General features: G+C 51.8%; 10 protein-coding genes across 10 annotated transcripts; 6 read left to right on the forward strand and 4 right to left on the reverse strand.

The window, feature by feature from the left end:
* Positions 1-146: 146 nt before the first annotated feature.
* On the forward strand, positions 147-2,419 carry ASPBRDRAFT_127711 (asparagine synthetase B; the record flags this gene model as incomplete). The annotated part of the gene is made up of 9 exons (XM_067617997.1): positions 147-172; positions 295-345; positions 401-426; positions 491-517; positions 571-606; positions 672-820; positions 878-2,136; positions 2,197-2,301; positions 2,377-2,419. 9 exons carry the CDS (start codon positions 147-149, stop codon positions 2,417-2,419), a joined length of 1,722 nt encoding a protein of 573 aa, XP_067478627.1.
* Positions 2,420-3,324: 905 nt separating this feature from the next.
* ASPBRDRAFT_31085 (porin) lies at positions 3,325-4,704 on the forward strand (the record flags this gene model as incomplete). Its single annotated transcript, XM_067622860.1, has 5 exons — positions 3,325-3,372; positions 3,463-3,496; positions 3,591-3,679; positions 3,762-4,493; positions 4,555-4,704. 5 exons carry the CDS (start codon positions 3,325-3,327, stop codon positions 4,702-4,704), a joined length of 1,053 nt encoding a protein of 350 aa, XP_067478628.1.
* A 455-nt stretch (positions 4,705-5,159) lies between these two features.
* On the reverse strand, positions 5,160-6,160 carry ASPBRDRAFT_55987 (DnaJ domain protein; the record flags this gene model as incomplete). The annotated part of the gene is made up of 2 exons (XM_067627470.1): positions 5,160-5,862; positions 5,928-6,160. 2 exons carry the CDS (start codon positions 6,158-6,160, stop codon positions 5,160-5,162), a joined length of 936 nt encoding a protein of 311 aa, XP_067478629.1.
* A 777-nt stretch (positions 6,161-6,937) lies between these two features.
* Positions 6,938-9,017, forward strand: ASPBRDRAFT_66336 (methionine aminopeptidase 2). The gene is made up of 7 exons (XM_067628703.1): positions 6,938-7,099; positions 7,194-7,328; positions 7,409-8,004; positions 8,073-8,336; positions 8,399-8,560; positions 8,617-8,703; positions 8,758-9,017. The coding sequence occupies exons 1-7, from the start codon at positions 7,060-7,062 to the stop codon at positions 8,812-8,814; spliced, it is 1,341 nt and encodes a 446-aa protein (XP_067478630.1). The 5' UTR covers positions 6,938-7,059; the 3' UTR covers positions 8,815-9,017.
* Positions 9,018-9,061: 44 nt separating this feature from the next.
* ASPBRDRAFT_44311 (sphingolipid delta(4)-desaturase family protein) lies at positions 9,062-10,933 on the forward strand. Its single transcript, XM_067625167.1, has 3 exons — positions 9,062-9,398; positions 9,470-9,748; positions 9,820-10,933. The coding sequence occupies exons 1-3, from the start codon at positions 9,177-9,179 to the stop codon at positions 10,597-10,599; spliced, it is 1,281 nt and encodes a 426-aa protein (XP_067478631.1). The 5' UTR covers positions 9,062-9,176; the 3' UTR covers positions 10,600-10,933.
* A 676-nt stretch (positions 10,934-11,609) lies between these two features.
* ASPBRDRAFT_196890 (putative integral ER membrane protein Scs2) lies at positions 11,610-12,862 on the reverse strand (the record flags this gene model as incomplete). Its single annotated transcript, XM_067621040.1, has 7 exons — positions 11,610-12,056; positions 12,123-12,227; positions 12,283-12,398; positions 12,463-12,521; positions 12,590-12,612; positions 12,684-12,754; positions 12,823-12,862. 7 exons carry the CDS (start codon positions 12,860-12,862, stop codon positions 11,610-11,612), a joined length of 861 nt encoding a protein of 286 aa, XP_067478632.1.
* Positions 12,863-14,537: 1,675 nt separating this feature from the next.
* ASPBRDRAFT_44315 (uncharacterized protein) lies at positions 14,538-16,172 on the forward strand. Its single transcript, XM_067625168.1, has 4 exons — positions 14,538-14,704; positions 14,758-14,939; positions 15,006-15,337; positions 15,388-16,172. The coding sequence occupies exons 2-4, from the start codon at positions 14,855-14,857 to the stop codon at positions 15,892-15,894; spliced, it is 924 nt and encodes a 307-aa protein (XP_067478633.1). The 5' UTR covers positions 14,538-14,704; positions 14,758-14,854; the 3' UTR covers positions 15,895-16,172.
* A 189-nt stretch (positions 16,173-16,361) lies between these two features.
* On the forward strand, positions 16,362-18,389 carry ASPBRDRAFT_31091 (RAD52 DNA repair protein RADC; the record flags this gene model as incomplete). Its single annotated transcript, XM_067622861.1, has 5 exons — positions 16,362-16,369; positions 16,435-16,822; positions 16,886-17,065; positions 17,117-17,291; positions 17,344-18,389. The coding sequence occupies 5 exons, from the start codon at positions 16,362-16,364 to the stop codon at positions 18,387-18,389; spliced, it is 1,797 nt and encodes a 598-aa protein (XP_067478634.1).
* Positions 18,390-18,891: 502 nt separating this feature from the next.
* ASPBRDRAFT_179754 (4-hydroxyphenylpyruvate dioxygenase family protein) lies at positions 18,892-20,493 on the reverse strand (the record flags this gene model as incomplete). The annotated part of the gene is made up of 4 exons (XM_067619907.1): positions 20,376-20,493; positions 19,563-20,313; positions 19,332-19,496; positions 18,892-19,276 (listed from the first exon to the last, which is right to left on the reverse strand). Exons 2-4 carry the CDS (start codon positions 20,222-20,224, stop codon positions 18,892-18,894), a joined length of 1,212 nt encoding a protein of 403 aa, XP_067478635.1. The 5' UTR covers positions 20,225-20,313; positions 20,376-20,493.
* Positions 20,494-21,182: 689 nt separating this feature from the next.
* Positions 21,183-21,856, reverse strand: ASPBRDRAFT_66342 (uncharacterized protein; the record flags this gene model as incomplete). The annotated part of the gene is made up of 4 exons (XM_067628705.1): positions 21,183-21,332; positions 21,424-21,587; positions 21,655-21,710; positions 21,780-21,856. The coding sequence occupies 4 exons, from the start codon at positions 21,854-21,856 to the stop codon at positions 21,303-21,305; spliced, it is 327 nt and encodes a 108-aa protein (XP_067478636.1). The 3' UTR covers positions 21,183-21,302.
* Between the last annotated feature and the right edge of the window lie 43 nt (positions 21,857-21,899).

Genomic DNA, 21,899 nt, shown 5'->3' on the forward strand with positions numbered 1-21,899 from the left:
GCTTTTCCAATCCATATTTAAGATTTCCCGCTTCATCTCTCTCTCTTCCCCTCGGTCTCCCTTCATCGATTAGTCAATTGCTTCCCTTTTTCCTTTCCCTCTTTGCTGTCTACTTGAGTCGGTTCCTCAATTGAATCGTAGTCAGCATGTGTGGTATCTTCGCGTGTCATCAGTATGTGGGCTAGTTTTGGAATCTTTCCTCTCCCCTCCCCTCTCTCTTTGATTCTTTCGCGGGCCGCGCGCCACTATCGCTCTTCATTTTGAGTCACACCCTCTGATCTGAACTGCCAATAGTCACCCCGATGTGCAAAAATTCAAGCCTACGGCCCTGCGCATGGCCAAGGCGTAAGTATTTCTGGGTTCCTTTCTGTGGTGTCTGGTGCTGATTGTTGTTGGGCAGTTTGCGCCACCGTGGTCCCGATTGGAGTGAGTCATAATGCTGTTTGGCAATCATGCTGGTGGTGGACATGTTATCTGACTTGGTGATTAGGCGGAAGCTGGATCTCCGAGAAGACCAGTGAGTGAAGCAGCTTTGTTGATGGAAGAAGGTGGTGACTAATTGACTGGCAGTTCTCGCGCACGAGCGTCTGTCTATCGTCGGTGTTGGTATGTTATGGTTTCCCTCCGTCCGGACGTGCTTCGATGTTTGTGCTAATACCTTTTCCTTGCAGACTCCGGTGCCCAGCCCCTCGTCAACCATGATGGCTCCCTTGCCCTGGCCGTCAACGGCGAGATCTATAACCACCGTATCCTCCGGAAGGGACTGAAGACCAACTATGAGTTCAAGACGCATTCCGACTGTGAGGTCGTTATTCCGTTGGTATGTGCGAAGGCTTCTTCATGGTGTATATCTGTATAGGGTTGCTGATGGGTTTAGTACATGGAACACGGACTCGACGCCCCCAAGTACCTGGATGGCATGTTCTCCTGGGTTCTCTATGACAAGAACCAGGACAGGGTTGTCGCCGCACGTGATCCCATCGGTATCACCAGCTTCTACATTGGCTGGTCCTCTGAGACCCCCGGAGCCGTTTACTTCGCTTCCGAGCTGAAGTCCCTCCACCCTGTTTGCGACAAGATCGAGGCTTTCCCTCCCGGCCACATTTTCGACTCCAAGACCGGCTCTTTCACCCGCTACTTCCAGCCTAAATGGTGGGATGCCGCCAACGTTCCCTCCACCCCTGTCGACTACAAGGTCATCCGCGCTTCTCTCGAGAAGTCTGTTCGCAAGCGTCTGATGGCCGAGGTCCCCTATGGTGTCTTGCTCTCCGGTGGTCTCGATTCCAGCTTGGTCGCCTCGATCGCCCAGCGGGAAACCCTGCGTATGCAGGAGGCCGCCAAGGCTGCTCTGGCTGAGGGTGCTGATCTGAACGATTTGGTCGGCATTGACGACTCCAACGAGCTGTCCACCGTCACCACCTTCCAGCAGCTGCACTCCTTCTCGATTGGCCTGCCTGGTGCCCCCGATACCGAGGCGGCCCTCAAGGTGGCCAAGTTCCTCGGAACCAAGCACCATGCTTTCACTTTCACCGTTGAGGACGGTCTCAACGCCCTCTCCGACGTCATCTACCACCTGGAGACTTACGATGTCACCACCATCCGTGCCTCCACCCCCATGTACCTGCTCAGCCGTAAAATTAAGGCTATGGGTGTCAAGATGGTTCTCAGTGGTGAGGGTAGTGATGAGATCTTCGGTGGATACCTTTACTTCCACGCTGCTCCCAACCGTGAGGAGTTCCACAAGGAGACTGTCCGCCGTGTCAAGAACCTGCACTTGGCGGATTGCCTCAGAGCCAACAAGTCCACCTCTGCCTGGGGTCTGGAAGCTCGTGTTCCCTTCCTGGACAAGGAGTTCCTCGAGACTTGCATGGGCGTTGAACCTGCCGAGAAGATGATCACCAAGGAGCGTATTGAGAAGTACATCCTGCGCAAGGCATTCGACACCACCGACGAGCCCGACGTCAAGCCCTACCTGCCCGACAACATTCTCTGGCGCCAGAAGGAGCAGTTCAGTGACGGTGTCGGCTACAGCTGGATCGACGCCCTCAAGGACCAGGCTGAGGTGCACGTCACCGACGAGATGATGAAGAACCCCAAGCCCGAGTGGGGTAGCGATATCCCCGATACCAAGGAAGCGTATGTCTTATGAGCTCTGTATCATTGTATGGCTGAAGACAAGGACTGACATTTGATTAGCTACTGGTACCGCACAATGTTCGACGAACTCTTCCCCGCCTCTTGTGCCGGCACTGTTGAGCGTTGGGTACCGACCTGGTCGAAGCAGACCGACCCCAGTGGCAGGTAAGCATATGACGCATCAAATTTCACAAGGAGCAGAGAAAAACAGACAGCTGATATGTTTGACCTTCTTTTTAGAGCTATTGCGACTCACAACGCCAAGTATGAAAACGCCGTTTAAATGTCTGGGTAATGAATATTGCGTGTCTTGACTTCTTGCGAAGAGTTTGGGTATAGAAACATGTATAGATGATTTACCAGGGATACTCATTGGGACGCAAAAAAAGCGAATTTCAGTTAGATGCGTCGGGGACACCGCGTATTGGCTTTTCCTTTTCTTCATCTATGATGTCTTCTTTCACTACTGTGTTTTTGTTCGATCGGCAAACTTTGTAAGAACTGTATTCCGTAGGAATGGTAAAGAGTGGTTCGGGCGAGGTGACCACACTGGTGGATTATGAGCTAAGCGCGGATTATGCTGATCAGGAGGACATGCATTGTCATGGTCATACGAACCCCATGTGGTTGGGCTGGGTTCCATGGTAGGTAAGTAGGTCCATGCATGTTGTCCCAATGTCCGGGAGGATGCGTGACAGACATCCAGGGTGATATGATCGCTCTCCTTGGAAAGCAGCCAATTCCGAGGAAAGGATAATAGTAGAAATTTCCACAATATTGAGGGAAACTAAAGTGATGATTATACTTAGTTTTCCCACAACTCAGGACGAACGGAAGCCGAGGATGAGCAAGCAACTAACTACTCACTAGTCAAGCTGAACCCTCGGGAAACCTTGGAACTTGGAAGTAGCACTAGCAATCCAGGCGCGGAATCTCAGCCGCCAGGCATCGACATCACGGGACTTAGCGGCTTCTACCGGCAACCGAGCACCGACCAATCACGGTGGGGGGTTTCTCCCGTGGCTTCCCCATTGTTTGGCGACTCAACTTCGACCTTCTTTCCTGCCCGGTTTCCCCATCGTTTCCCTTTCCCTTTCCCTCTCCCCTCATCATCCTCAACCTTTCCACTCTATTCTCCCTTATCTCCTCCTGACGTTAACGTCATCTCCTAAACACTCTTCATTCACAATGTCTGCTCCTGCTGCTTTCTCCGACATCGCCAAGGCGGCCAACGATGTATGCTGCCCTCACCACCTTTGAAATTTGTTACCTTGGAAAAGACAGCTTCCCGGGAAGGGATTTTCGTGCTAATACTCTGCACAACAGCTCCTGAACAAGGACTTCTACCACAACAGCGCCGGTGAGTTTCCTCCCAATTCTTGCGGCCCCTGAATTGGGCCATTCGCTTTTTCCTTCTTGCGCGCGAGACTCGGCTGACTCAAGTGTTACTCTAGCCAACCTCGAGGTTAAGTCCAAGGCCCCCAATGGCGTCACCTTCAACGTGAAGGGCAAGTCTGCCCACGAGGGTCCCATTGCTGGCTCCGTAAGTTCACCGCTCAGTCAAGCGCCCCCCCCCCCCCCAAATCATTGTATGGAGTCTGATGCTAACCACCATTCTGCTATAGCTCGAGGCCAAGTACGTTGACCAGCCCACCGGTAAAGGCCCCCGAAAACGCAAAAAACAATGCGAACATCCCTTGTGCACAACACCCGTCCCTTCGTCCTCAGCAGTGCTTGAGGATAGGCTCACGTTCATGCTTGCGTGCAGCCATGCCCCATCCCAGCGCTTCTTCCTTTACTTCATGTCCAGGATTGTGGAACATGCAGGAATGCTAATAATCCGTCCCCGCCCAGGCCTTACCCTCACCCAGGCTTGGACCACTGCCAACGCCCTCGACACCAAGCTTGAGCTCGACAACAACATCGCCAAGGGTCTCAAGGCTGAGATCCTGACCCAGTACCTCCCTGCCAAGCAGTCCAAGGGTGCTAAGCTCAACCTCTACTTCAAGCAGCCCAACCTGCACGCCCGTGCCTTCTTTGACCTCCTCAACGGCCCCTCCGCCAACTTCGACGCTGTTCTCGGCCACGAGGGCTTCCTCGTCGGTGCTGAGGGTGGCTACGACGTCCAGAAGGCCGCCATCACCAAGTACTCCGCTGCCGTTGGCTACAGCGTTCCCCAGTACTCCGCTGCCATCACCGCTGGCAACAACCTGACCGTCTTCTCCGCCAGCTACTACCACCGCGTCAACGCTCAGGTTGAGGCTGGTGCTAAGGCTACCTGGGACTCCAAGGCCGGCAACTCCGTTGGCCTTGAGGTTGCCAGCAAGTACCGCCTTGACCCCTCTTCCTTCGCCAAGGTACGTGACACTTCAGGTTTTATTCTTAGTTCCCCATTAACCCACATCTTTTCCCTTATAGGCCAAGATCAACGACCGTGGTATTGCCGCTCTGGCCTACAACGTTCTCCTCCGCCCTGGTGTTACCCTCGGCCTTGGTGCTTCCTTCGATACCCAGAACCTGAACCAGGCTGCCCACAAGGTTGGCGCCAGCTTCACCTTCGAGGCTTAGATGAGTTTTCCTTGTTTTCAGCACCCGCCCATGCCTAGTCCTTTGTGCTCCGATACTGCCTGATAGAGTAGATTTTGGAAGCCATTGGGTTCCGGGGTGTCTCTAGTCCGGCTGTTGGTATACGCGGGATAGGAGTTGGGAGTGGGCGCGGGGTTGTTATATGGATGTTTAGATAATAATCATGTATCACACCCTTTCAACGATAGTGTATATCAATCAAGCCTATATTTCCTTGTTCTTAAGCCATGCACGTCTATAGTATATACACACATGTGGACTCCTCAGCTGAGTCACGGGTATAGAACCAGCTATAACCGAATGCACACCGGATGGACCAACCCAAAGCAAAGCCTGCGCCAGATGAAAAGTCTATGAACCAGCCAGCTGCTCCCAATGTACGGAACCATTCCACCCCACAAAGCAGAGGGAACTGACCACCACAGTCTGACCCATGATCAATCCTCCTTCCGGCGCGCCGACTTAGTCGCCTTCTTCGCACCGGCCCGGTCATTGTGGAACACACCGGTCATAGCGCCCGCCCCCATCAATATCCCACAGACCACGATAAACCTCACAGCCATTGCCCCGGGACTTCCAATATACTTATCATTAATCGCCGACGCCCCGGCCATTGCCCTTGACCTCCGCTCATGCCTCCTCTCATCCTCCCTCGTCTGCGTCTTATAATGCCCCTTTGCATTAAAATGCCACACTGTATTCCGATCAATGAATGACGTCGGATCGTCCTCCTTTGTTGCACCACCCTCCCCACCTACTCCTCCTCCTCCAGACCCTCCCGCCCGCCTCCCCGTCCCTCCATACCCCCCATGCGCATAGAAACTAGGCGGTGGCCCGCGAAACTGACCTCTTCGTTTACTCAATCCACTGGCTGGTCGCGAGCCCGCGTACGACGCGCCCTTCGTGTGCAAGTTCGCGCTGTAGCTGCTATAGCTGCCCATGGGGTGTTGGCCGGGATTGGCGGTGCTGTGCGTTGAGGATGGGTGGGCGTGGATGTGGTGGTCGCGGTCGTAGATGCTGCGTTTCGTGGCGTTGCTGAGTGTGTTGTATGCGCTGGAGATTTGGGCGAAGCGGCTTGAGGCGGTGGGGTCGGAGCGGTTGCGGTCGGGGTGGTGTTTCATGGAGAGGGTGTAGAATTTTCTATATTCCGGTCAATCGGTTGCCGGGTTAGTTTTTGGGGAGAGGGGAGGGAGGTATGTACGTACTTTTTGATCTCGGATTGGGTGGCGGTTGGTGGGACATCGAGAATTTCGTAGTAGGTTGGTTCGCGCGCTGCGGGGGAGTAGGCGGGGGAGGATGAGGTGAATGTGCGGTTGTGGTTGCGGTGGTAGTGGTGGTGGATTTGTTTGGTGTAGGGTGTCGTGGTGGTGATGTTTGTGGTGTTGATGGTGGTGTGTGGGAGGCGGGCGGCCGTGGGCCGGAGACGGGGAAGGGTCATGGTTGTTTCTGTGGGATTGGTTTTCTTTGAGGATGATTACATTTATGTACTGAATGTAGGAGAGTGGGGGGAAGGGGCGCGATTGAATGGAGGTGTTGAAGGTGCAGCTTCTCGATGCTGGTCCGGGATAAGATGAGGGAGAGGAAATCCGCCGCTCTTCGGAAGGCGGACTGCGTCATCGGTCGGGGTTATCTGATCTGATCTGGTGATGGATCGGCTTCTGCTCTACTTCGTAGGTATACTTTGCGCTACGTTGTATGGTGTTATGCTTGGATGTATATTGTGTATCTTAATCTCGGAAGATTGATGCGGAGCTTTATAGAAAGGGTTTCTCATTTGATCTCTTTTCTTCCTCTGATTTGGTCTGTGTTGGTGTATAGTGTGCATGGGTGGACATTGGTACGTCGATAGCGGTTTTGGGTAGCATTATATGAGTGTATTGTTTCTTGGTCCACTAGTTGCTAAACCCCCCAGATATAGTTCCTGCATGCTGCATCTATTGTTTATTTCCAAATTGGATGTAAATTGTTCAGTTCGACAGATATTTACAGGCTTCATGATGCACGCGACCATTTGGAATGTCCGCGCACACTGATAACATACCTGCCATATATGTCTTCCTTAATACTGAGCTTTTGGTAATCAGTATTGTAGGCATTCAATTAGTAGCAGATGTACCTGTTCCTAAAGCTTCTCCACAGCATCGATCTAGAGTCTAGACAATCAGCTCAGGCTAAGATACTAACCGGTTGGCGCAGCAGATCCGAGGTGCCTCCCCCAAAGTCAACCTCAGGCTTGGCATTGACCGTCTTTTCCCCGACGGCTGCCGCTTTGCCTTCATTTTTCTTTTCCCTCCATCAGCCCACCACCAATCAACCCCGGTTTGCCAGCTTTTCAACATGGCTGCTCAGGCTAGCGAAAAGCTGCAGAAGCTCGACCGTAAGTCACTGACTGACCCCGTTGCTGATCTCCGAACCCTCTTTTGCCCGTCCGCTTGCAGTAAGCTGATAAGATTTCCCCGCTCCCTCTCTAGTCAACGGTCAAAGCGGCGACGCGAAGGCGGACGCCCCTGCCGCTGGTCAGGCAGAAGCCGGAGAGGCGGAGGACGATTCCGACGACGATGAAGTAGAGGATGGAAATGCTGCCGCTGAGGGTGCAGCCAGCGGAGGTGCGCTTTCTCCACGGATACCTACCCCTCGGGCAAATTCCAGAATCTCCCCCGCACTGACCAAACCCGCGGATTTGCAGCCGCCAAGAAAAAGAAGAAGCGCAAGTCCAAGAAGAAGAAGAAGGGAGGTGCCAAGGTCCAGACCTCTCCTCCGCGCGTTCCCCTGTCGACTCTCTTCGCCGGCAAGGAATACCCCGAGGGTGAGATCGTCGAGTACCAGAATGAGAATTCCTACCGCACCACCAACGAGGAAAAGCGCTATCTCGACCGCATGAAGAATGACTTCCTGCAGGAGTACCGTCAGGCTGCTGAGGTGCACCGTCAGGTCCGTCAGTATGCCCAGAAGACCATTAAGCCTGGTCAGACCCTTACGGAGATCGCGGAGGGCATTGAAGAATCCGTCCGCGCCTTGACTGGTCACCAGGGTCTTGAGGAAGGTGATAACCTCAAGGGTGGTATGGGTTTCCCTTGTGGTCTCAGTATCAACCACTGCGCCGCCCACTACACCCCGAACGCTGGCAACAAGATGGTGTTGCAGCAGGGTGATGTCATGAAGGTCGATTTTGGTGCCCACATCAACGGCCGCATCGTCGACAGTGCCTTCACCGTGGCTTTTGACCCGGTGTATGACCCTCTCTTGGCGGCCGTCAAGGATGCTACCAATACTGGTATCCGCGTACGTCTACAGCACCTTACCCTTTTGTTTTACAGTGGTGACGGCAGGTTATTAACAGCTTGATTTAGGAAGCGGGTATTGACGTCCGCATGAGCGACATTGGTGCCGCCATCCAGGAAGCCATGGAGAGTTACGAAGTTGAAATCAACGGGACCATGTATCCCGTCAAGTGTATCCGGAACCTCAACGGTCACAACATTGACCAGCACATCATCCACGGTGGCAAGAGCGTTCCTATTGTCAAGGGTGGTGACCAGACCAAGATGGAGGAGGGTGAAGTCTTCGCCATTGAGACCTTCGGCAGCACCGGAAAGGGCTACGTGAGAGAGGATGTAAGTTATCAACATTGACCTGCCAATATTTCTTCCATTTGCTAACCCTGTGGTGTGTGAAGATGGAAACCTCCCACTACGCCTTGATCCCTGATCACAGTCAGGTTCCTCTGCGTCTCTCTTCGGCGAAGAACTTGTTGAACGTCATCAACAAGAACTTTGGTACTCTTCCCTTCTGTCGCCGTTACCTTGACCGGTTGGGCCAGGACAAGTACCTCCTTGGGGTGAGTGATTCCATCCATTGCTTCGTAATGTGTCAAATGCTAATCAGCTCGTGCAGTTGAACAACCTGGTTTCGTCCGGAATTGTCCAGGACTACCCACCTCTCTGCGATATCAAGGGCTCTTACACTGCCCAGTATGAACATGTATGTTTTCGCAGTTCTCAATTCTCTAAGGCCATATAGCTAACCAGATGACAGACGATTGTCCTTCGACCCAACGTTAAAGAAGTCATCAGTCGCGGCGACGACTACTAGGTGGATCTTGTCTTTGGTCGAGGGTTTGGGGAGTAGTACCACCCCCAGACAACCTCAATTGAAACGAACCAAATATATGAAATGCATGTTTACTATTGACCAATGATGCCGATGATTATGTATAACTACACCGAGTAGATGAATTGTGTAGATGAAATCGGACCATCCGTGGATCCGGGTAGCCCCACGTGGAAAGCATCCGCTCCGAAACTCACGTTGTTCTGTTCCTTGTGCTCTCCCCCCATCAGCCCATTTCTCTCTCACACTCTCTTCCTCTCCCTTCCTACTCTTCGGTCGCAATCATCTATGGCGTAAATTGCCACCTGGAAAGTCCGATATCTCACCCTTGCTCGTCCCTCGCTATGTCTTCGTCCGTCGTCGAAGCCACCGCGGATGCTTCACCGCATCTCCGCGTGTCCGCATCCAAGAAGAGCCAGGCTCCGCAAGCTTCCTCCGACAAAACAGAGCCTTCTACCAGAATCGATCCTCCAGAGGCCTCCGCTGTCGAGGATCACTTCTTTTGGACATACACAGAGGAGCCGCATCGCTCCCGGCGACAAGCCATCATCAAAGCTCACCCGGAGGTATGCACATACTTCTCCGTGGCCTTTTCTGCCATACAATTGATTACTGACATCCTTCGTGCCTTCTACAGGTCACCAAGCTCTGTGGTCCAGAGCCCCTGACCAAATATGTCGTTCTGGGCGTCGTCTCCCTTCAGGTTCTCTGCGCCTACCTGCTCCGCGACACCTCCATGTTCTCCTGGAAATTTCTCGCGACTGCATACGTGATCGGAGCCACCTCGAACCAGAACCTCTTCCTTGCCATCCACGAGATCTCTCATAACCTCGCTTTCCGGTCTGCTATGGCCAACCGTCTACTGGCCATCTTCGCCAATATCCCGATCGGTTTGCCCTATAGTGCTGCATTCCGGGTACGTTGGAACATGAAACCTAGAAGCATAAAAAAGAAGTATACAAGAAACTAACTTCTCCCGCTCCACAGCCCTACCATCTCACCCATCACAAGTCCCTCGGCGTCGCAGGCCTAGATACCGACCTTCCCACCGCCGTCGAAGCCTTCCTCCTCGATTCCCTTCTGGGCAAGGCATTCTTCTGCACCTTCCAGATCTTCTTCTACGCCGTCCGCCCTATGTTCATCTACAGCCCTCCCTTCACTTCTATCCACCTTTTGAACCTGATCACCCAGCTCACCTTCGACTACGCCCTAACCAAGTTCTGCGGCGGCTCCCTCCAGCCCGTCCTCTACCTCCTACTGAGCTCCTTCCTCGCCGGCTCTCTCCACCCCTGCGCCGGCCACTTCATCGCAGAGCACTACTTCTTCTCCCGCGTCGACCACGGTACCGAATCTATCCTAGAGCAGAAGAAGAGCCAGAAGAAGTCCCACCCTCTTGACTCTCTTCCTCCGCCGGAAACCTACTCCTACTACGGCCCCCTCAATATCTTCACTTACAACGTGGGCCTGCATAACGAACACCACGACTTCCCCGCCATTCCCTGGACAAGACTGTACGAGCTCCACCGCATCGCTAGCGAGTTCTACGAGCCCCTCCCCTGCCATCACAGCTGGGTGTGGGTGATCTGGACGTTCATCCTGGATAAGAACGTCGGCATGTGGTGTCGGGTTAAGCGCGCGCAGGGCGGTCGTCTTGTCGGCGGTGGTGGTGGCGGCGACGGACGTGCAGGTGAGGGCATCTCGGCTTCGTCGGCTGGTCCGGAAGGGGAATCGGGAGATGGGTGGAAGGAGAGTGAGATTCAGAATTGATTTTGGGCTGGACTATCATCTGTGTTTCTTTACATGTTGTAACATGTGTACCGTATGTACGGTATCGTTTCTTTTGACTGTTTGCTTGATGACCTGTGACATACTATACTAGAGATGATATCCCATGGCTTTTTTGTTTCCATGATAACTGATTGGAATGGGTGCCGGTACCTACTGGGATGGACTTTATCTACATGACATATCATTTATTTATCTACTAAGTATCGTAGTCTACAAAGTACTACATGTGAAATAGCTGGGTATGCACTTGAGCTGGTTTTAAGAAATGTGTATAGGTACTTTAGTATATAGAGTCAAGAATTATCGTGTTTTTTGATTCAATCGCTGAAACAACTTTTCGGACATACAAGTACAAAAGGCAAAACGCAAATTGTAAAAAGACATTCAATGGCATCATCATGATTAGCTTTACTGCCTGACTGAACTATGGACGCGTGCATTCGTCTAAACGGTTATGTCGCTGGGAACACAAGACAGGGCAAGGAGACTGGAAAAGGAGACAAGAGAAAGAAAAGGGAAAAGCAACGCTAGGATAGAGTCAGGGGTTAAGGGATCCGACCAACTGGAGAGTTGCAAGGGCAGAAAAGAAAGACCCACGCATGGACATTCCATGGAATGGATGGCCCTGCCTCCCATCTACTGCATCATCTCATCACAGCCGCGGGGAGCAATCTCAGAAGACTGAGGGTAAAAGGTTATGATAGTAGAAGAATGAAAAGAGAAAAAGAAAAAGAAAAAGAAGAATGTCAAGTGAAAGGCCGTACCGAGGTGCCAGATAAGCCAGCTGTGAACGGAGCGGCAGAATGATAAAATGTAGGAATCACATGGACACCATCATTGCCGATGTCGACAAAGCTGTTCAAGGAAATTGGACACTCCAGAAGAGAATACAGTTGGTTGATAGAAGCGGATGGCGGGAAAAGGATGCTAAGAAAAAGAGCAAGCGAGCGCGGAGCACACAATGTAGACGAAGTCGAAAGACTGAGATATTAAAAGAAGAAGTATGCGATCAGGAAACTGAGGAGGCACAGGCCAGCGACCATCTGCACTGGCACGCCTGCCTCGGCAGATTGCGGCTGCTGCTGCTGCAACAATGGCGCCGGCGCCTTTTCGGTTTCACCTCCGATCTTCCGCTGCCTCAGGCCCTGATCTGCCAGCTTCTCCTTCAGCGCCAGAATCTGCGCATTAGCCTCGGACAATTGGGCTTTCAGATCATCGCTCGAACTTGCTGCCCCGCCCACGATGGCCGACCTTGTAGACGTGGCTGGGCTCTCACTAATCACTTGTGGGGTCGACACTTCCCGCTTGGGCTTATCGCTGAAATCTGGCGGTGGGATAGGTGACGTGTCGTTAGCGCTTTTAGCCACAACTGCAGCAGGTGTTTGGAAGTTGGCATTAGGAGAGGTGTAGGCTGGGGGTTCTTCTTCCGGCATAGTCTAAGAAGAACAATTAGTTATCCGATGGCTGGAGACCCGAAAAGGGGTCGGTGAGGGGGTTCTTACGCCGTTCGTTTCGGTAACTTGTTCGGCAGCTGAGGAATCATCTGCAGGCAGCCAGTTCACACGGATCTTGCGTTCTTGGAGCGAAGCCTTGGAAGCCTTCTCGAACTATGGGGATATGTTAGATCGTTGTGGGTGGGGAGCACTATGAGATCAGACATACAATCGAAGTAACATTGGCGAACTCCATATCACGAGTGACGGCAACAGTCTGGACAAGGAACTTGTCCTTGCACTTAGCATCATCTGCGGGTTCTTCCTTCATCGCCTGGAGCAAAACTATCCAGATCGTCAGCCATTGCGCGACGACAACAATCCTCCAGCGAAGCACCGAGAAACCAACCTTGAACCTCGACATTCTTTCCAGGGTCTATCCGGCCCGAGTTCGGACGAACACAGTAACTATTCCAGGTTAACGGTTGTTGCAACGATACTAGTATGTCGGGTAGCGAAGGGGTGTGGCCACGTACTGTTTAGGGGCAGTCGTTTTAACCTGGAGTGAAGGTCGGTTTTAGCACAAGGCAAGACAATCCAAGGATGCCCAGAGAATAGATTAATACGAACCTTGAAGACCACCGGCTCAGCGTTCTCATTCTTCAAATGCAAGATCTGGCACACCTCACGATCGAAGGGGCCTGGGGTTTTAGTCAGCTCGGATGGCTCCAGGAGGGCAGTATATAGATGGATTCCGGGCACCACGTACGCTTAAAACCCAACTCCGGAGGCTCGAGAATAATAGACATGTTGTGTAGAGGTGAAGAGTATGTCACACAGGAAGGAAAGGGATGCGCGGATGAAGTAGTGTACAGAAGATGGTCCCAGCACTGCGGGAGAGGGTGGCCCTTAGAAAGTTAGAATGAGAGTGCGCCGAGGAAAGAGGATCAGTCCCGAGTGAACACAGCAGCAGGACCCGCAGAAGAAATAGATACCTAACAAAGACTGGATGATAAGGAGGGAACTCGGTCAGAAGTAGTCAACGACGAAGTGGATGCCAACCACGAGGCAGGATGATTAACTGTTCAGGCGCAACTCTCCGTTTCGGGGGGAGCGAGACGGAATCCAGTTGGTCTCGCCGTCGCAACTGCTGGTTGGGCCGGGGGGCTGACTCAGCCACGGCCACACGGGGGCCACTGGTCAGGTGATGTCATCACGGGGTCTGGCTATGGCCGTTTGAGCCTCGTTTCAGCCAGCAAAGTACCTGCAGAGTACAGGCAATCTGCATCCTCTCCATCTCTTCTCGCTGTCTTCAGAGATAGATAGGCAACTGCCGGACAACGCTCACTGTTGACGCTGTCGGCACCCATTGTCTAGACTCCATCCACTCCATGCTCCGTACCTTATTTACTACGGAGTACTCCTGTCGGTTCTGGGTCCTGACTCGGGATCCACTATATGACATCGTCTAAAAATAATCAATTAAATGGTTCGAGCTAAGTGTCCACTATCTCTAGAGTCTAGAGATGTGCGGATGTCTTGCATGCCATTAGCCTTCTTTCCTCTTTAGTTTGAAACGGAGATTTTCCAGCTGTCACATTGCAATAGGGTGGTTGCTTTCTTTCCAAACGCTTTGCCAGCTGGTCAGTCTTGAAGCAAGACGCTATCTGGTGACTGAATACGAGGCTATCTACTTAGTTCCCTTAGTGTACACCTATCCAGGCACGCCTGTCACACCGTACTTCTGAAGATTAGCAGCTGCCATGGGTACCAAACTTAAATGTTGAAGTGGACTCTAATGCCAGCAGTGATCCTCGATCCAGGGCGCCCTATGCGCTTGCTTTCCGGAATTTGCGCCAATCGTGTTGAACAGCTGTTGTTCGCCAGACACCACGCAAACAACAAGCCATAGGTACCCAATCTCTCAGATTGGTTTGAGACGTCTGTAAGGCGTCAATATCACACATCTTCCGGAGCCCGATTGGCCGATCTAACTTATACTGTCTGCTCTACTGTTTCTCAGGGCCTGTTGAGGCATTTTCAAAAATCCATCATAGATCGGGTTTGCCAGCAACCTAACAAAGCCGAATTGCAACTAAACACAGATCTCTCCTAATGACTGGCAATGGGGGGATGGATCTGATGGGCAAATTAGTGTTTTACGAATTTTGCACGATCTGCAAATTAGACACGATCCGAGTGTCTAGATTGTCAAGGGGCATTTTATCTCGTCGAAGCTCAACATATGCGCTGTAAAAGTACGGGGGGCTTCATGCTGATTCTGGATTGTAGACTTACTTCTGCGCGAGTAATGCCCTGGGCGTGATTTTGATCCTATCCCAGCCTGCACGCGCTGGGTTTCGTGTTTATGGAGTTGATTTGATCCTGAATGCGGTGTAAAGATGTCCACAGACAGTACCGAAAAGTATAGGGCCATATAGATCTTCTCCAGCTGCACGGGCTCCAGAGACAGGCGGGAAAGGTCCAGAATGTTGGTGTACCTGAAGCTGCTTTGGGGCGGCCAATCTAGGCGGCGGGACATCCGCAGCCGGCTGGCTATCTATCGCTCAGTTCAAGCTATCGATACGTCACCCGCAAGGCCAGCTCCTTACAACTTCCAACATTTCCCCGCTCTGCCGTCGCTTTGCAAGGTGAAATATTTGTCTATACTCATAATAAGCTGCAGCTGATACCATATTCACAGCTCGTCCAGTCGGTTACCGAGCAAAAACGATCCCTTTACCCCGCTTTCGCGACTCTACCTTCACCTCACCCCGTCCGAACTCTCAGGCAGTGTCACCATGGCCTCCTCCGATTTAGACCAGCTCATCGAGATGGGCTTTGACAAGGAAAGATCTGAAATTGCAGTGAAGAAGGGCAACGGTAGTATGTTATATTGATGTCCCAACTATATTGTGTCGACCGCTGACAGTCTTCTGTAACGCTTTGCAGTTCAAGGTGCTCTCGAATGGCTGGAACAAAACCAGGACAAGTCACTGGAGGAAATCAAAGAAGCAGAGAGTGAGGAAGGCCCTGAACTTCAGCCAGGAGAGGAAGCTCGCAGCTTGGTCTGCAACGAGTGCGGCAAGAAGTTCCGGAGCCATGCACAGGCCGAGTTCCATGCGTCTAAATCCCAACACGTTGACTTCTCCGAGTCAACGGAAGAGATTGCCCCTTTGACTGAAGACCAAAAGAAGGCAAGGCTCGAAGAACTTAGACAGAAACTAGCGGAGAAGCGGGCGGGGCAGTCAGAGCAAGACAAGATTGACAAAAAGAGGAATGAGGTACGAATTTATTCGACTACGCTTGGAATTGTCACTGACTCTCTCCCTAGGAAATCCGCAGGAAGAGCACCAAGGAGTCCCAGGATGTCAAAGAAGAACTTCAGCGAAAGCAAGCGCTGAAAGAAGCTGAACAGAAGAAGAGAGAGAAGCTAGCAGATATCGAAGCCAAGAAACGCGTCAAGGCTAGGATTGAAGCTGATAAGGAAGAGCGGCGCCTGCGGGCTGAACGGGAGAGAGCTGAACGTGCTGGTGTAGCACCCCCTGCTCAGCCAGCACCAGCCCCGGCGGCCACCACATCTGGTCCCGTTGCCTCTAAGCCCGCCTCGGCCTACACGGAAACCCGCTTGAGATTCCAGACATCGAAGGGAAATATCATGAAGACTCTCCCAGTGACCACCACACTGTTCGAGGTCGCTGCAGCTCTGCAGCGAGAGGATGGCGTAGAGGTACACAGCTTTGCGCAGAACTTTCCCCGAAAGGTCTTCGATGCGGAGTTTTTCGGCGAGTCATTGAAGGACCTGGGCCTGATCCCTAGCGCAAGTCTTGTTGTTCAGTGATTACGCCTTGCACATGTCCTTATTGATGCAAATCGAGCACTTAAAATAACGGTACTCGACAAATGAGCAAGTCAGTGGTGATGAGGTCACGATTTCATTAGTGCCTTAAAAGCAAGGCCCACACCGACAACGTTGGAGAATGCCAACATCGGAATAGCACAGTACAAAAGCTGAAGAGTAACCGAAAAAACATATAAACATAGATATATCCCAGAACACTGGCAACATCAACTCTAAACTCCTCCATACTAGTTCACTAATCGCGCTGTAAATTAGGCAGTCATTTCATGAGCGATCCATCACAGGCAGCTATATCATCACGTGATGACGTGATAAGGCGTGTCGGCATCGATCACGCGTCGAGACGCCTGGAGCTAGCATGCTTAATTGTCATTCAGTGATTTACTATCCCACTGGTGGCTTTCAATGACCGCCCATTTTGATAATTCAGAATTATTACTGCAATAATGCCCGCGTAAGTGAACTCGGTGGCCCCATGTCTCCTCCCTTGTGAGACTCAGAAGTTAACCGCGTCTCCAGTGTTGGCGACCAACACCGAGGGAATCCAGCGTCCATCATGATGCCCAACACCACAGGAGCGATTACCGCAAACCCATTCGAAGAGCCACAGCGACGGATGAGCGAGTACACTGCCCAGGAAATTGCGACTTTACAAGCCCGTCTCGATAAGAAGCTCGGGCCCGAATACATCTCCTCCAGGCCTGGTGCTGCAGGACAGAGAGTACACTACCTGTCGGCTGATAAATGCATCAACCTGGCAAACGAAGTTTTCGGGTTTAATGGCTGGTCAAGCTCAATCCAGAATATACAGATTGATTTCGTCGAGGAGAGCCCGCATACTGGGAAGATCAGCCTGGGTCTTTCTGTCATAGTGAGGGTGACTTTGAAAGACGGCACATATCACGAGGTAGGCATCACTGTTGCGACGAGCTTATTCTGTATCTCGGCACTAAGTCTCGAGCCATATTAGGATATCGGTTACGGTCACATCGAGAATTGTAAAGGGAAGGCTGCTGCTTTCGAGAAAGCCAAGAAAGAGGGCACGACCGATGCTCTAAAGCGGGCTCTGAGGAACTTCGGCAATGTCCTGGGTAACTGTGTCTACGATAAGGACTATGTCTCGAAGGTCACTAAAGTCAAGGCTGCACCGGTACGTAGCCATGAAGCGGGCAATCTGCTCAAGATGACTGACTCGCTCTAGGCTAAATGGGATGTCGACGAACTTCACCGTCACCCAGATTTTGTTCCCAGGAAAGAGCCCGTGAAACCAAAATCCACACCGGAAGATGATGATCTACCGCCCCGGCCAACGGAGGTTGGCAAGAACAGTAACCTTGAAGATTCAATGGCATTTGATGGCGATGGGGAGTTCGGAAGTAAGCAATAATAGCATATCACAATCACTTCCAACCGCTAATCTTCTTTTAGGCGACCTATTCGATGAAGCCGACTTCGGAGTTGGTGGATCAGGAAACCCAGACGAGGTAGTACTGGGACCAGAAACACAGAAACAACCGCCAACGCCTCTAAACGGACCCAACGTACCTCGACAGCCGTTCAATAACAACGCTCGTGCACCAATGAGGCCCAACCCGGCCATGGTAACGCCATCCAAGCCGGAACGGCCCTTCAACCCAGCACCTGGTGCTAGACAAGTTCCCGCTCCGCAGCCCTTTAACAGCAGACTTAACCCTTCCGCAGCCCAAAACCAGCACGCACCTCAACGACAATCCATCCCCCCTCAAGGGCCCCAGCAGAATCTCCCTAATAACCGAATGATCCCACCGGCACAAGCAGCCGCCGCCGCATCAACCACAGGTGGCGCCGTGCCCATCAAGCGTGAGTCCGGGGCATCTACCGCAAACGATCCCACCAAACCCCAAGACACACTTCCCGGCACGCCCTCCGCATCATTCTTCTCCGCTCGCGCAGTCGATCTCCTCCGCGACAATCCTAACGGAATCCCATCTGGAGCTCCAGTCTTTGACCCACACGCGGAGAGTCCCTCTATCCGCAAGACCGCAGGCATCGACCACAACAGGAGCCTTCCTGTCTTGAGGCCCATGCTCGCCGGTGCCGGCGCGGCCTCCCCAGCAACAAACAACACCCGAGACTTCGTCAATCCATCTCAAGACATGAACCGCAAGATTGGTGCCCCGGGTATGAACAGCCCCATGAACAGGCCTATGACCACATCATCTTACCGGCCCTTGACACGGCCCAACATCGACCCTCGCAATGCCCCGGGTGCAGCTGCGGCTGCCAACCGTGCAGCTACACCGGGACTTGCACCGCAGAATCTAAACGGGAAACGACCCCCTTTGTCTGATGTGACGAATGCATCGAACCCGACTGGCGGCAGCGGGCCTGCTCCAACGGGAGGCGTCGAGAACGACCCGAAACGACCCAAGATTACCCCGGGTGCTGCTGCGCCAGCGCCAGCGCCACCGCAACAGCCGCAGCAGCAGCAGTGATGACCTGGTGTTATATTACAGTATCCTTATAATGGGGTCTAGTCTCGGTATTATTCCAATGCGTTATTCACAAATAGGAACGGCGTTCAGGGATGGGAATGGAACGGATACCGGCGGGATAGTCCGGATGTTGTATCTTTTATTAAGATGGTTTAGCTAGCTTGATTCGGGTTCTTGACTTCTTTCTCCATATATACGTGCTGTGAAAATTACCTAGATTAGCCGTATTCATACCCTAGTTGAGCCGGAGTATATGCGTTAGGTACTGGAAGTACTCCATACTGACGAAATACTATAAGCAACCTTCATTCTATCATTCTAATCATTCGAGATCATACCATCCAAGTTAGTAGTAGCAACCGTTCTCTCCCACTCTTGCCATCTAGCTAAACACTCCAAACAAACAAGTGAGCAAGCTATACAAAACACAAAACCAACCATTCAATATCTTTCTCCCCCAATCATTCAACCAAGCTTCCCACGGAAAGCTTTCATCCAACCTCTACAAATTCCCCCTCTTCTCCTGATCCCTTTCAAACGCCTCAAAAAGACTCCTAAAATTCCCGGCCCCAAACCCATCAAAATTCTCCCTTTGGATAATCTCCAAAAACACGGTCGGCCGATCAACCACATGCTTAGTGAATATCTGTAGCAAGTAGCCACCCTCATCAAAATCAATCAGTATGTTGTATTTCTGGAGCAGATTAATGTCTTCGGCTAAAGTTATGTTTGCGGATGCCAGGCGCGTGCGCATGTTGGCGTAGTAGGTTTCGGGGACGGAGAGGAAGGATACGCCCCGGGTGGTGAGGTTTTCGACGGCTTGCAGGATGTTGGGTGTAAGGAAAGCGATGTGTTGGCAGCCGGAGCCGTTGTAGTATTCTATGAATCTGAGGTTGTGGATTAGTGAGTGATTTGGCGGGTGTTGTTTGGGGGGCGGCATACTCTTCTATCTGTGACTTTTTGAGGCCGCTGGCGGGCTCGTTCATGGGCATTTTTATAATTTCGTTGGGTGAGGCCATGACAATGGAGCGCATTGCGGAGTATTCGGAGCACATTTCTTTGTCATCAACGGTCCAGTAGCGGTGGAAGTTTAGGGCGTCTTCGTAGCTAATGATTGTGTTAATGTATACTACTATATAGAGTTCTATGGTGATGGGAGATGATGCTGCTTACTACTTCACGATGCTGTCTAGGCCATCCCAACCTTGATTGCCGACACAGTGATCGATTTCGATCACGTCAATCTCGGGAAGAAGATCGTTCAGCCGATCCTGGCCAGATACGGCTTGGTATCCAGGGAGGAAGATCCCTTGGTACGCGGATCTGTTGATCAGCGTATGTGCTGTGTCGCCGTAGGTCTGGATCGCGGCGTAACGGACCTCGCCGCTGTGGTCTTTGAGGAGTTGTGGTTCCTGGATGGAGATCGCACCGTGCTGGACGGCGTGTTCCCAGACGCCAGTAACGTCGTCAACCGCGAACGCGACGTCCTTGACGCCATCTCCATGTTTGGTGAGGTGTGCATGGATCTCATCCAACTGCTGGCGGTCTGCGCCTGAGGCCCGCTTGTCCCAGGTGTTGTTGGGGGAGGTGATAGCGGCTGTGAAAACGAATCGGGCGTTGCCGTTGGTGACAACGTATGAACAGCTCAGGTAGGAGCCCGTTTCTGGTCCGCGGTAGGCAACAATGCTGAAGCCAAATTGGGCGACGAAGTAGTTCGCTGCTTGACGGGCATTTCCAACATACCATCTGATGTGGTCGAAGCCCGTGTAGTTGGGATTAATGTTGCGAAGCACGGTATTATTGCCTGCCTTTGGTTGGCTCTCGTTGGATGGCATAATGAGGTCTTGGATATACTGATGCTTGGGTTGCACGAAGTGACAGCTCTGTTTCTAAGATGCTGCGATGTCGTCACATATTCATATACCTGCCACGTTCTGTTAGTGGTGGGTTACGTGTACATGCCGTGCCGGCTTATGGAATGCAAACCTGTAGGTGCATAGATCACCGCCTCAGAAGTATATGAAGGGTGACACACAGTCAGCCTTCTTTATATGCGTGATGAAGTAGTGTCGGCTTGGGATAAGGCCCTAGCACTAACTCGTCCAGTTATTAGCCGCTTCGCTGAAAGTTTCAACATCAGATATTGTCGCGGGTATACTCGCTTTTTGTACCTTTGCGACCAGTAGAACTTTGTTCCTCCTTTATCGTCAGGAATTAAACCAAGAGGCGAATCAAGAAAAGCATGACATGCGAGGCTCGCCACATTCAATCTGACTGAGACTAAACTGACGATATGATGAGTGTGCAGTTGATCATCAAGATTAGGTTCGGATCCAATCACGGAGAAACAAGCTGCCAGCAGCCTTCAAACTGGGATCTCAGTCAGGTCCTTCTTCATGTATACTCTCAAACTTAAAATCTGCGTCACGTAAGCATGGCCGAGTAAATACCGACCGAGGGCGTAGTAGATGTGGCCAGAGCCATCCTTGCTCAACAGGGGAGCGTGCGGACATATGACGCATGACAATGAGCTATACATGACTCAGAACACAATCATATCCTTCTGTAAGTAGACAACCGGGGGAACGGTCCATGAAGCATCGTGCCCCAGTCACGAACTTGATTTGCACATGCAAGTTCTCATACTCGGCCCCTGAAAGGCACGATGACTGCCGAAGTCAACATGACCAGTCACTTCATAGTGCAAAAGCGTGCTGCCACTGCAGGCACGTACTATTATTTGCGCTGTCCTACCCTGCACCAGCCACGCACAAAGCATTGCATGAATAAATAAACCCACTTACTCCAATATTATCAATAACCAAAGGTACTATCGCTTTCTCGATGCAATAAAATGAGTCATTCATATATATACCATGAAATGTGATATGTGACAGGAACGGAAGAGAAGATCTACAATCCCACCCGAAAGGCAGACTTGAACTATAACCGGCCACATGTCAGTAAAAAGCATGCACAATGACGGCCCCCTGCCAAAAGGGGAGGGAGGCAAAAGCAGGGAATGGACACGAACCGGAATAATCTGCGCTTTGTCCAAGTCCCACACTCCACTCTTCGTGTAGATATCGTTCTTGATGAGCGCCTCAACTTCCTCCTTGGTCTCCGCCAATACCATCATCATGCTTCCTTGGAAAGACAAGGATTCACCTTCCGCGGGGTGCTTGTCGAGCATTGCGCCTTGTTGGGGAAAGAAGTCAGTAACGGAGGTACAATAGGGACAGGGAGCATGGCAGCTAGGATGTACCTCCTGCGACAACAGAGCCGGCTTCGACAAGTGGTTTAACTCCTTCCAGATGTTGACTGTTCAGTAAAGCCAGTAATATGTCAGTGTGGATGGATGGAAATGAGCAGGTGAGGGGTAGTTCTTACGGGCGAACTTCCAGTCGCTTGGCCATCATGCCCGGCTTGTCCGGGAGGATGCAGAGGAATTCATTCTTGGCAGGCATGATGTTTGTGTTTTCTTCTTTGATGACACGCAATTAGAGAGGG

Source organism: Aspergillus brasiliensis (genome assembly GCF_001889945.1).
Source record: "Aspergillus brasiliensis CBS 101740 unplaced genomic scaffold ASPBRscaffold_7, whole genome shotgun sequence".
In the NCBI taxonomy this organism is placed as follows: domain Eukaryota; kingdom Fungi; phylum Ascomycota; class Eurotiomycetes; order Eurotiales; family Aspergillaceae; genus Aspergillus; species Aspergillus brasiliensis.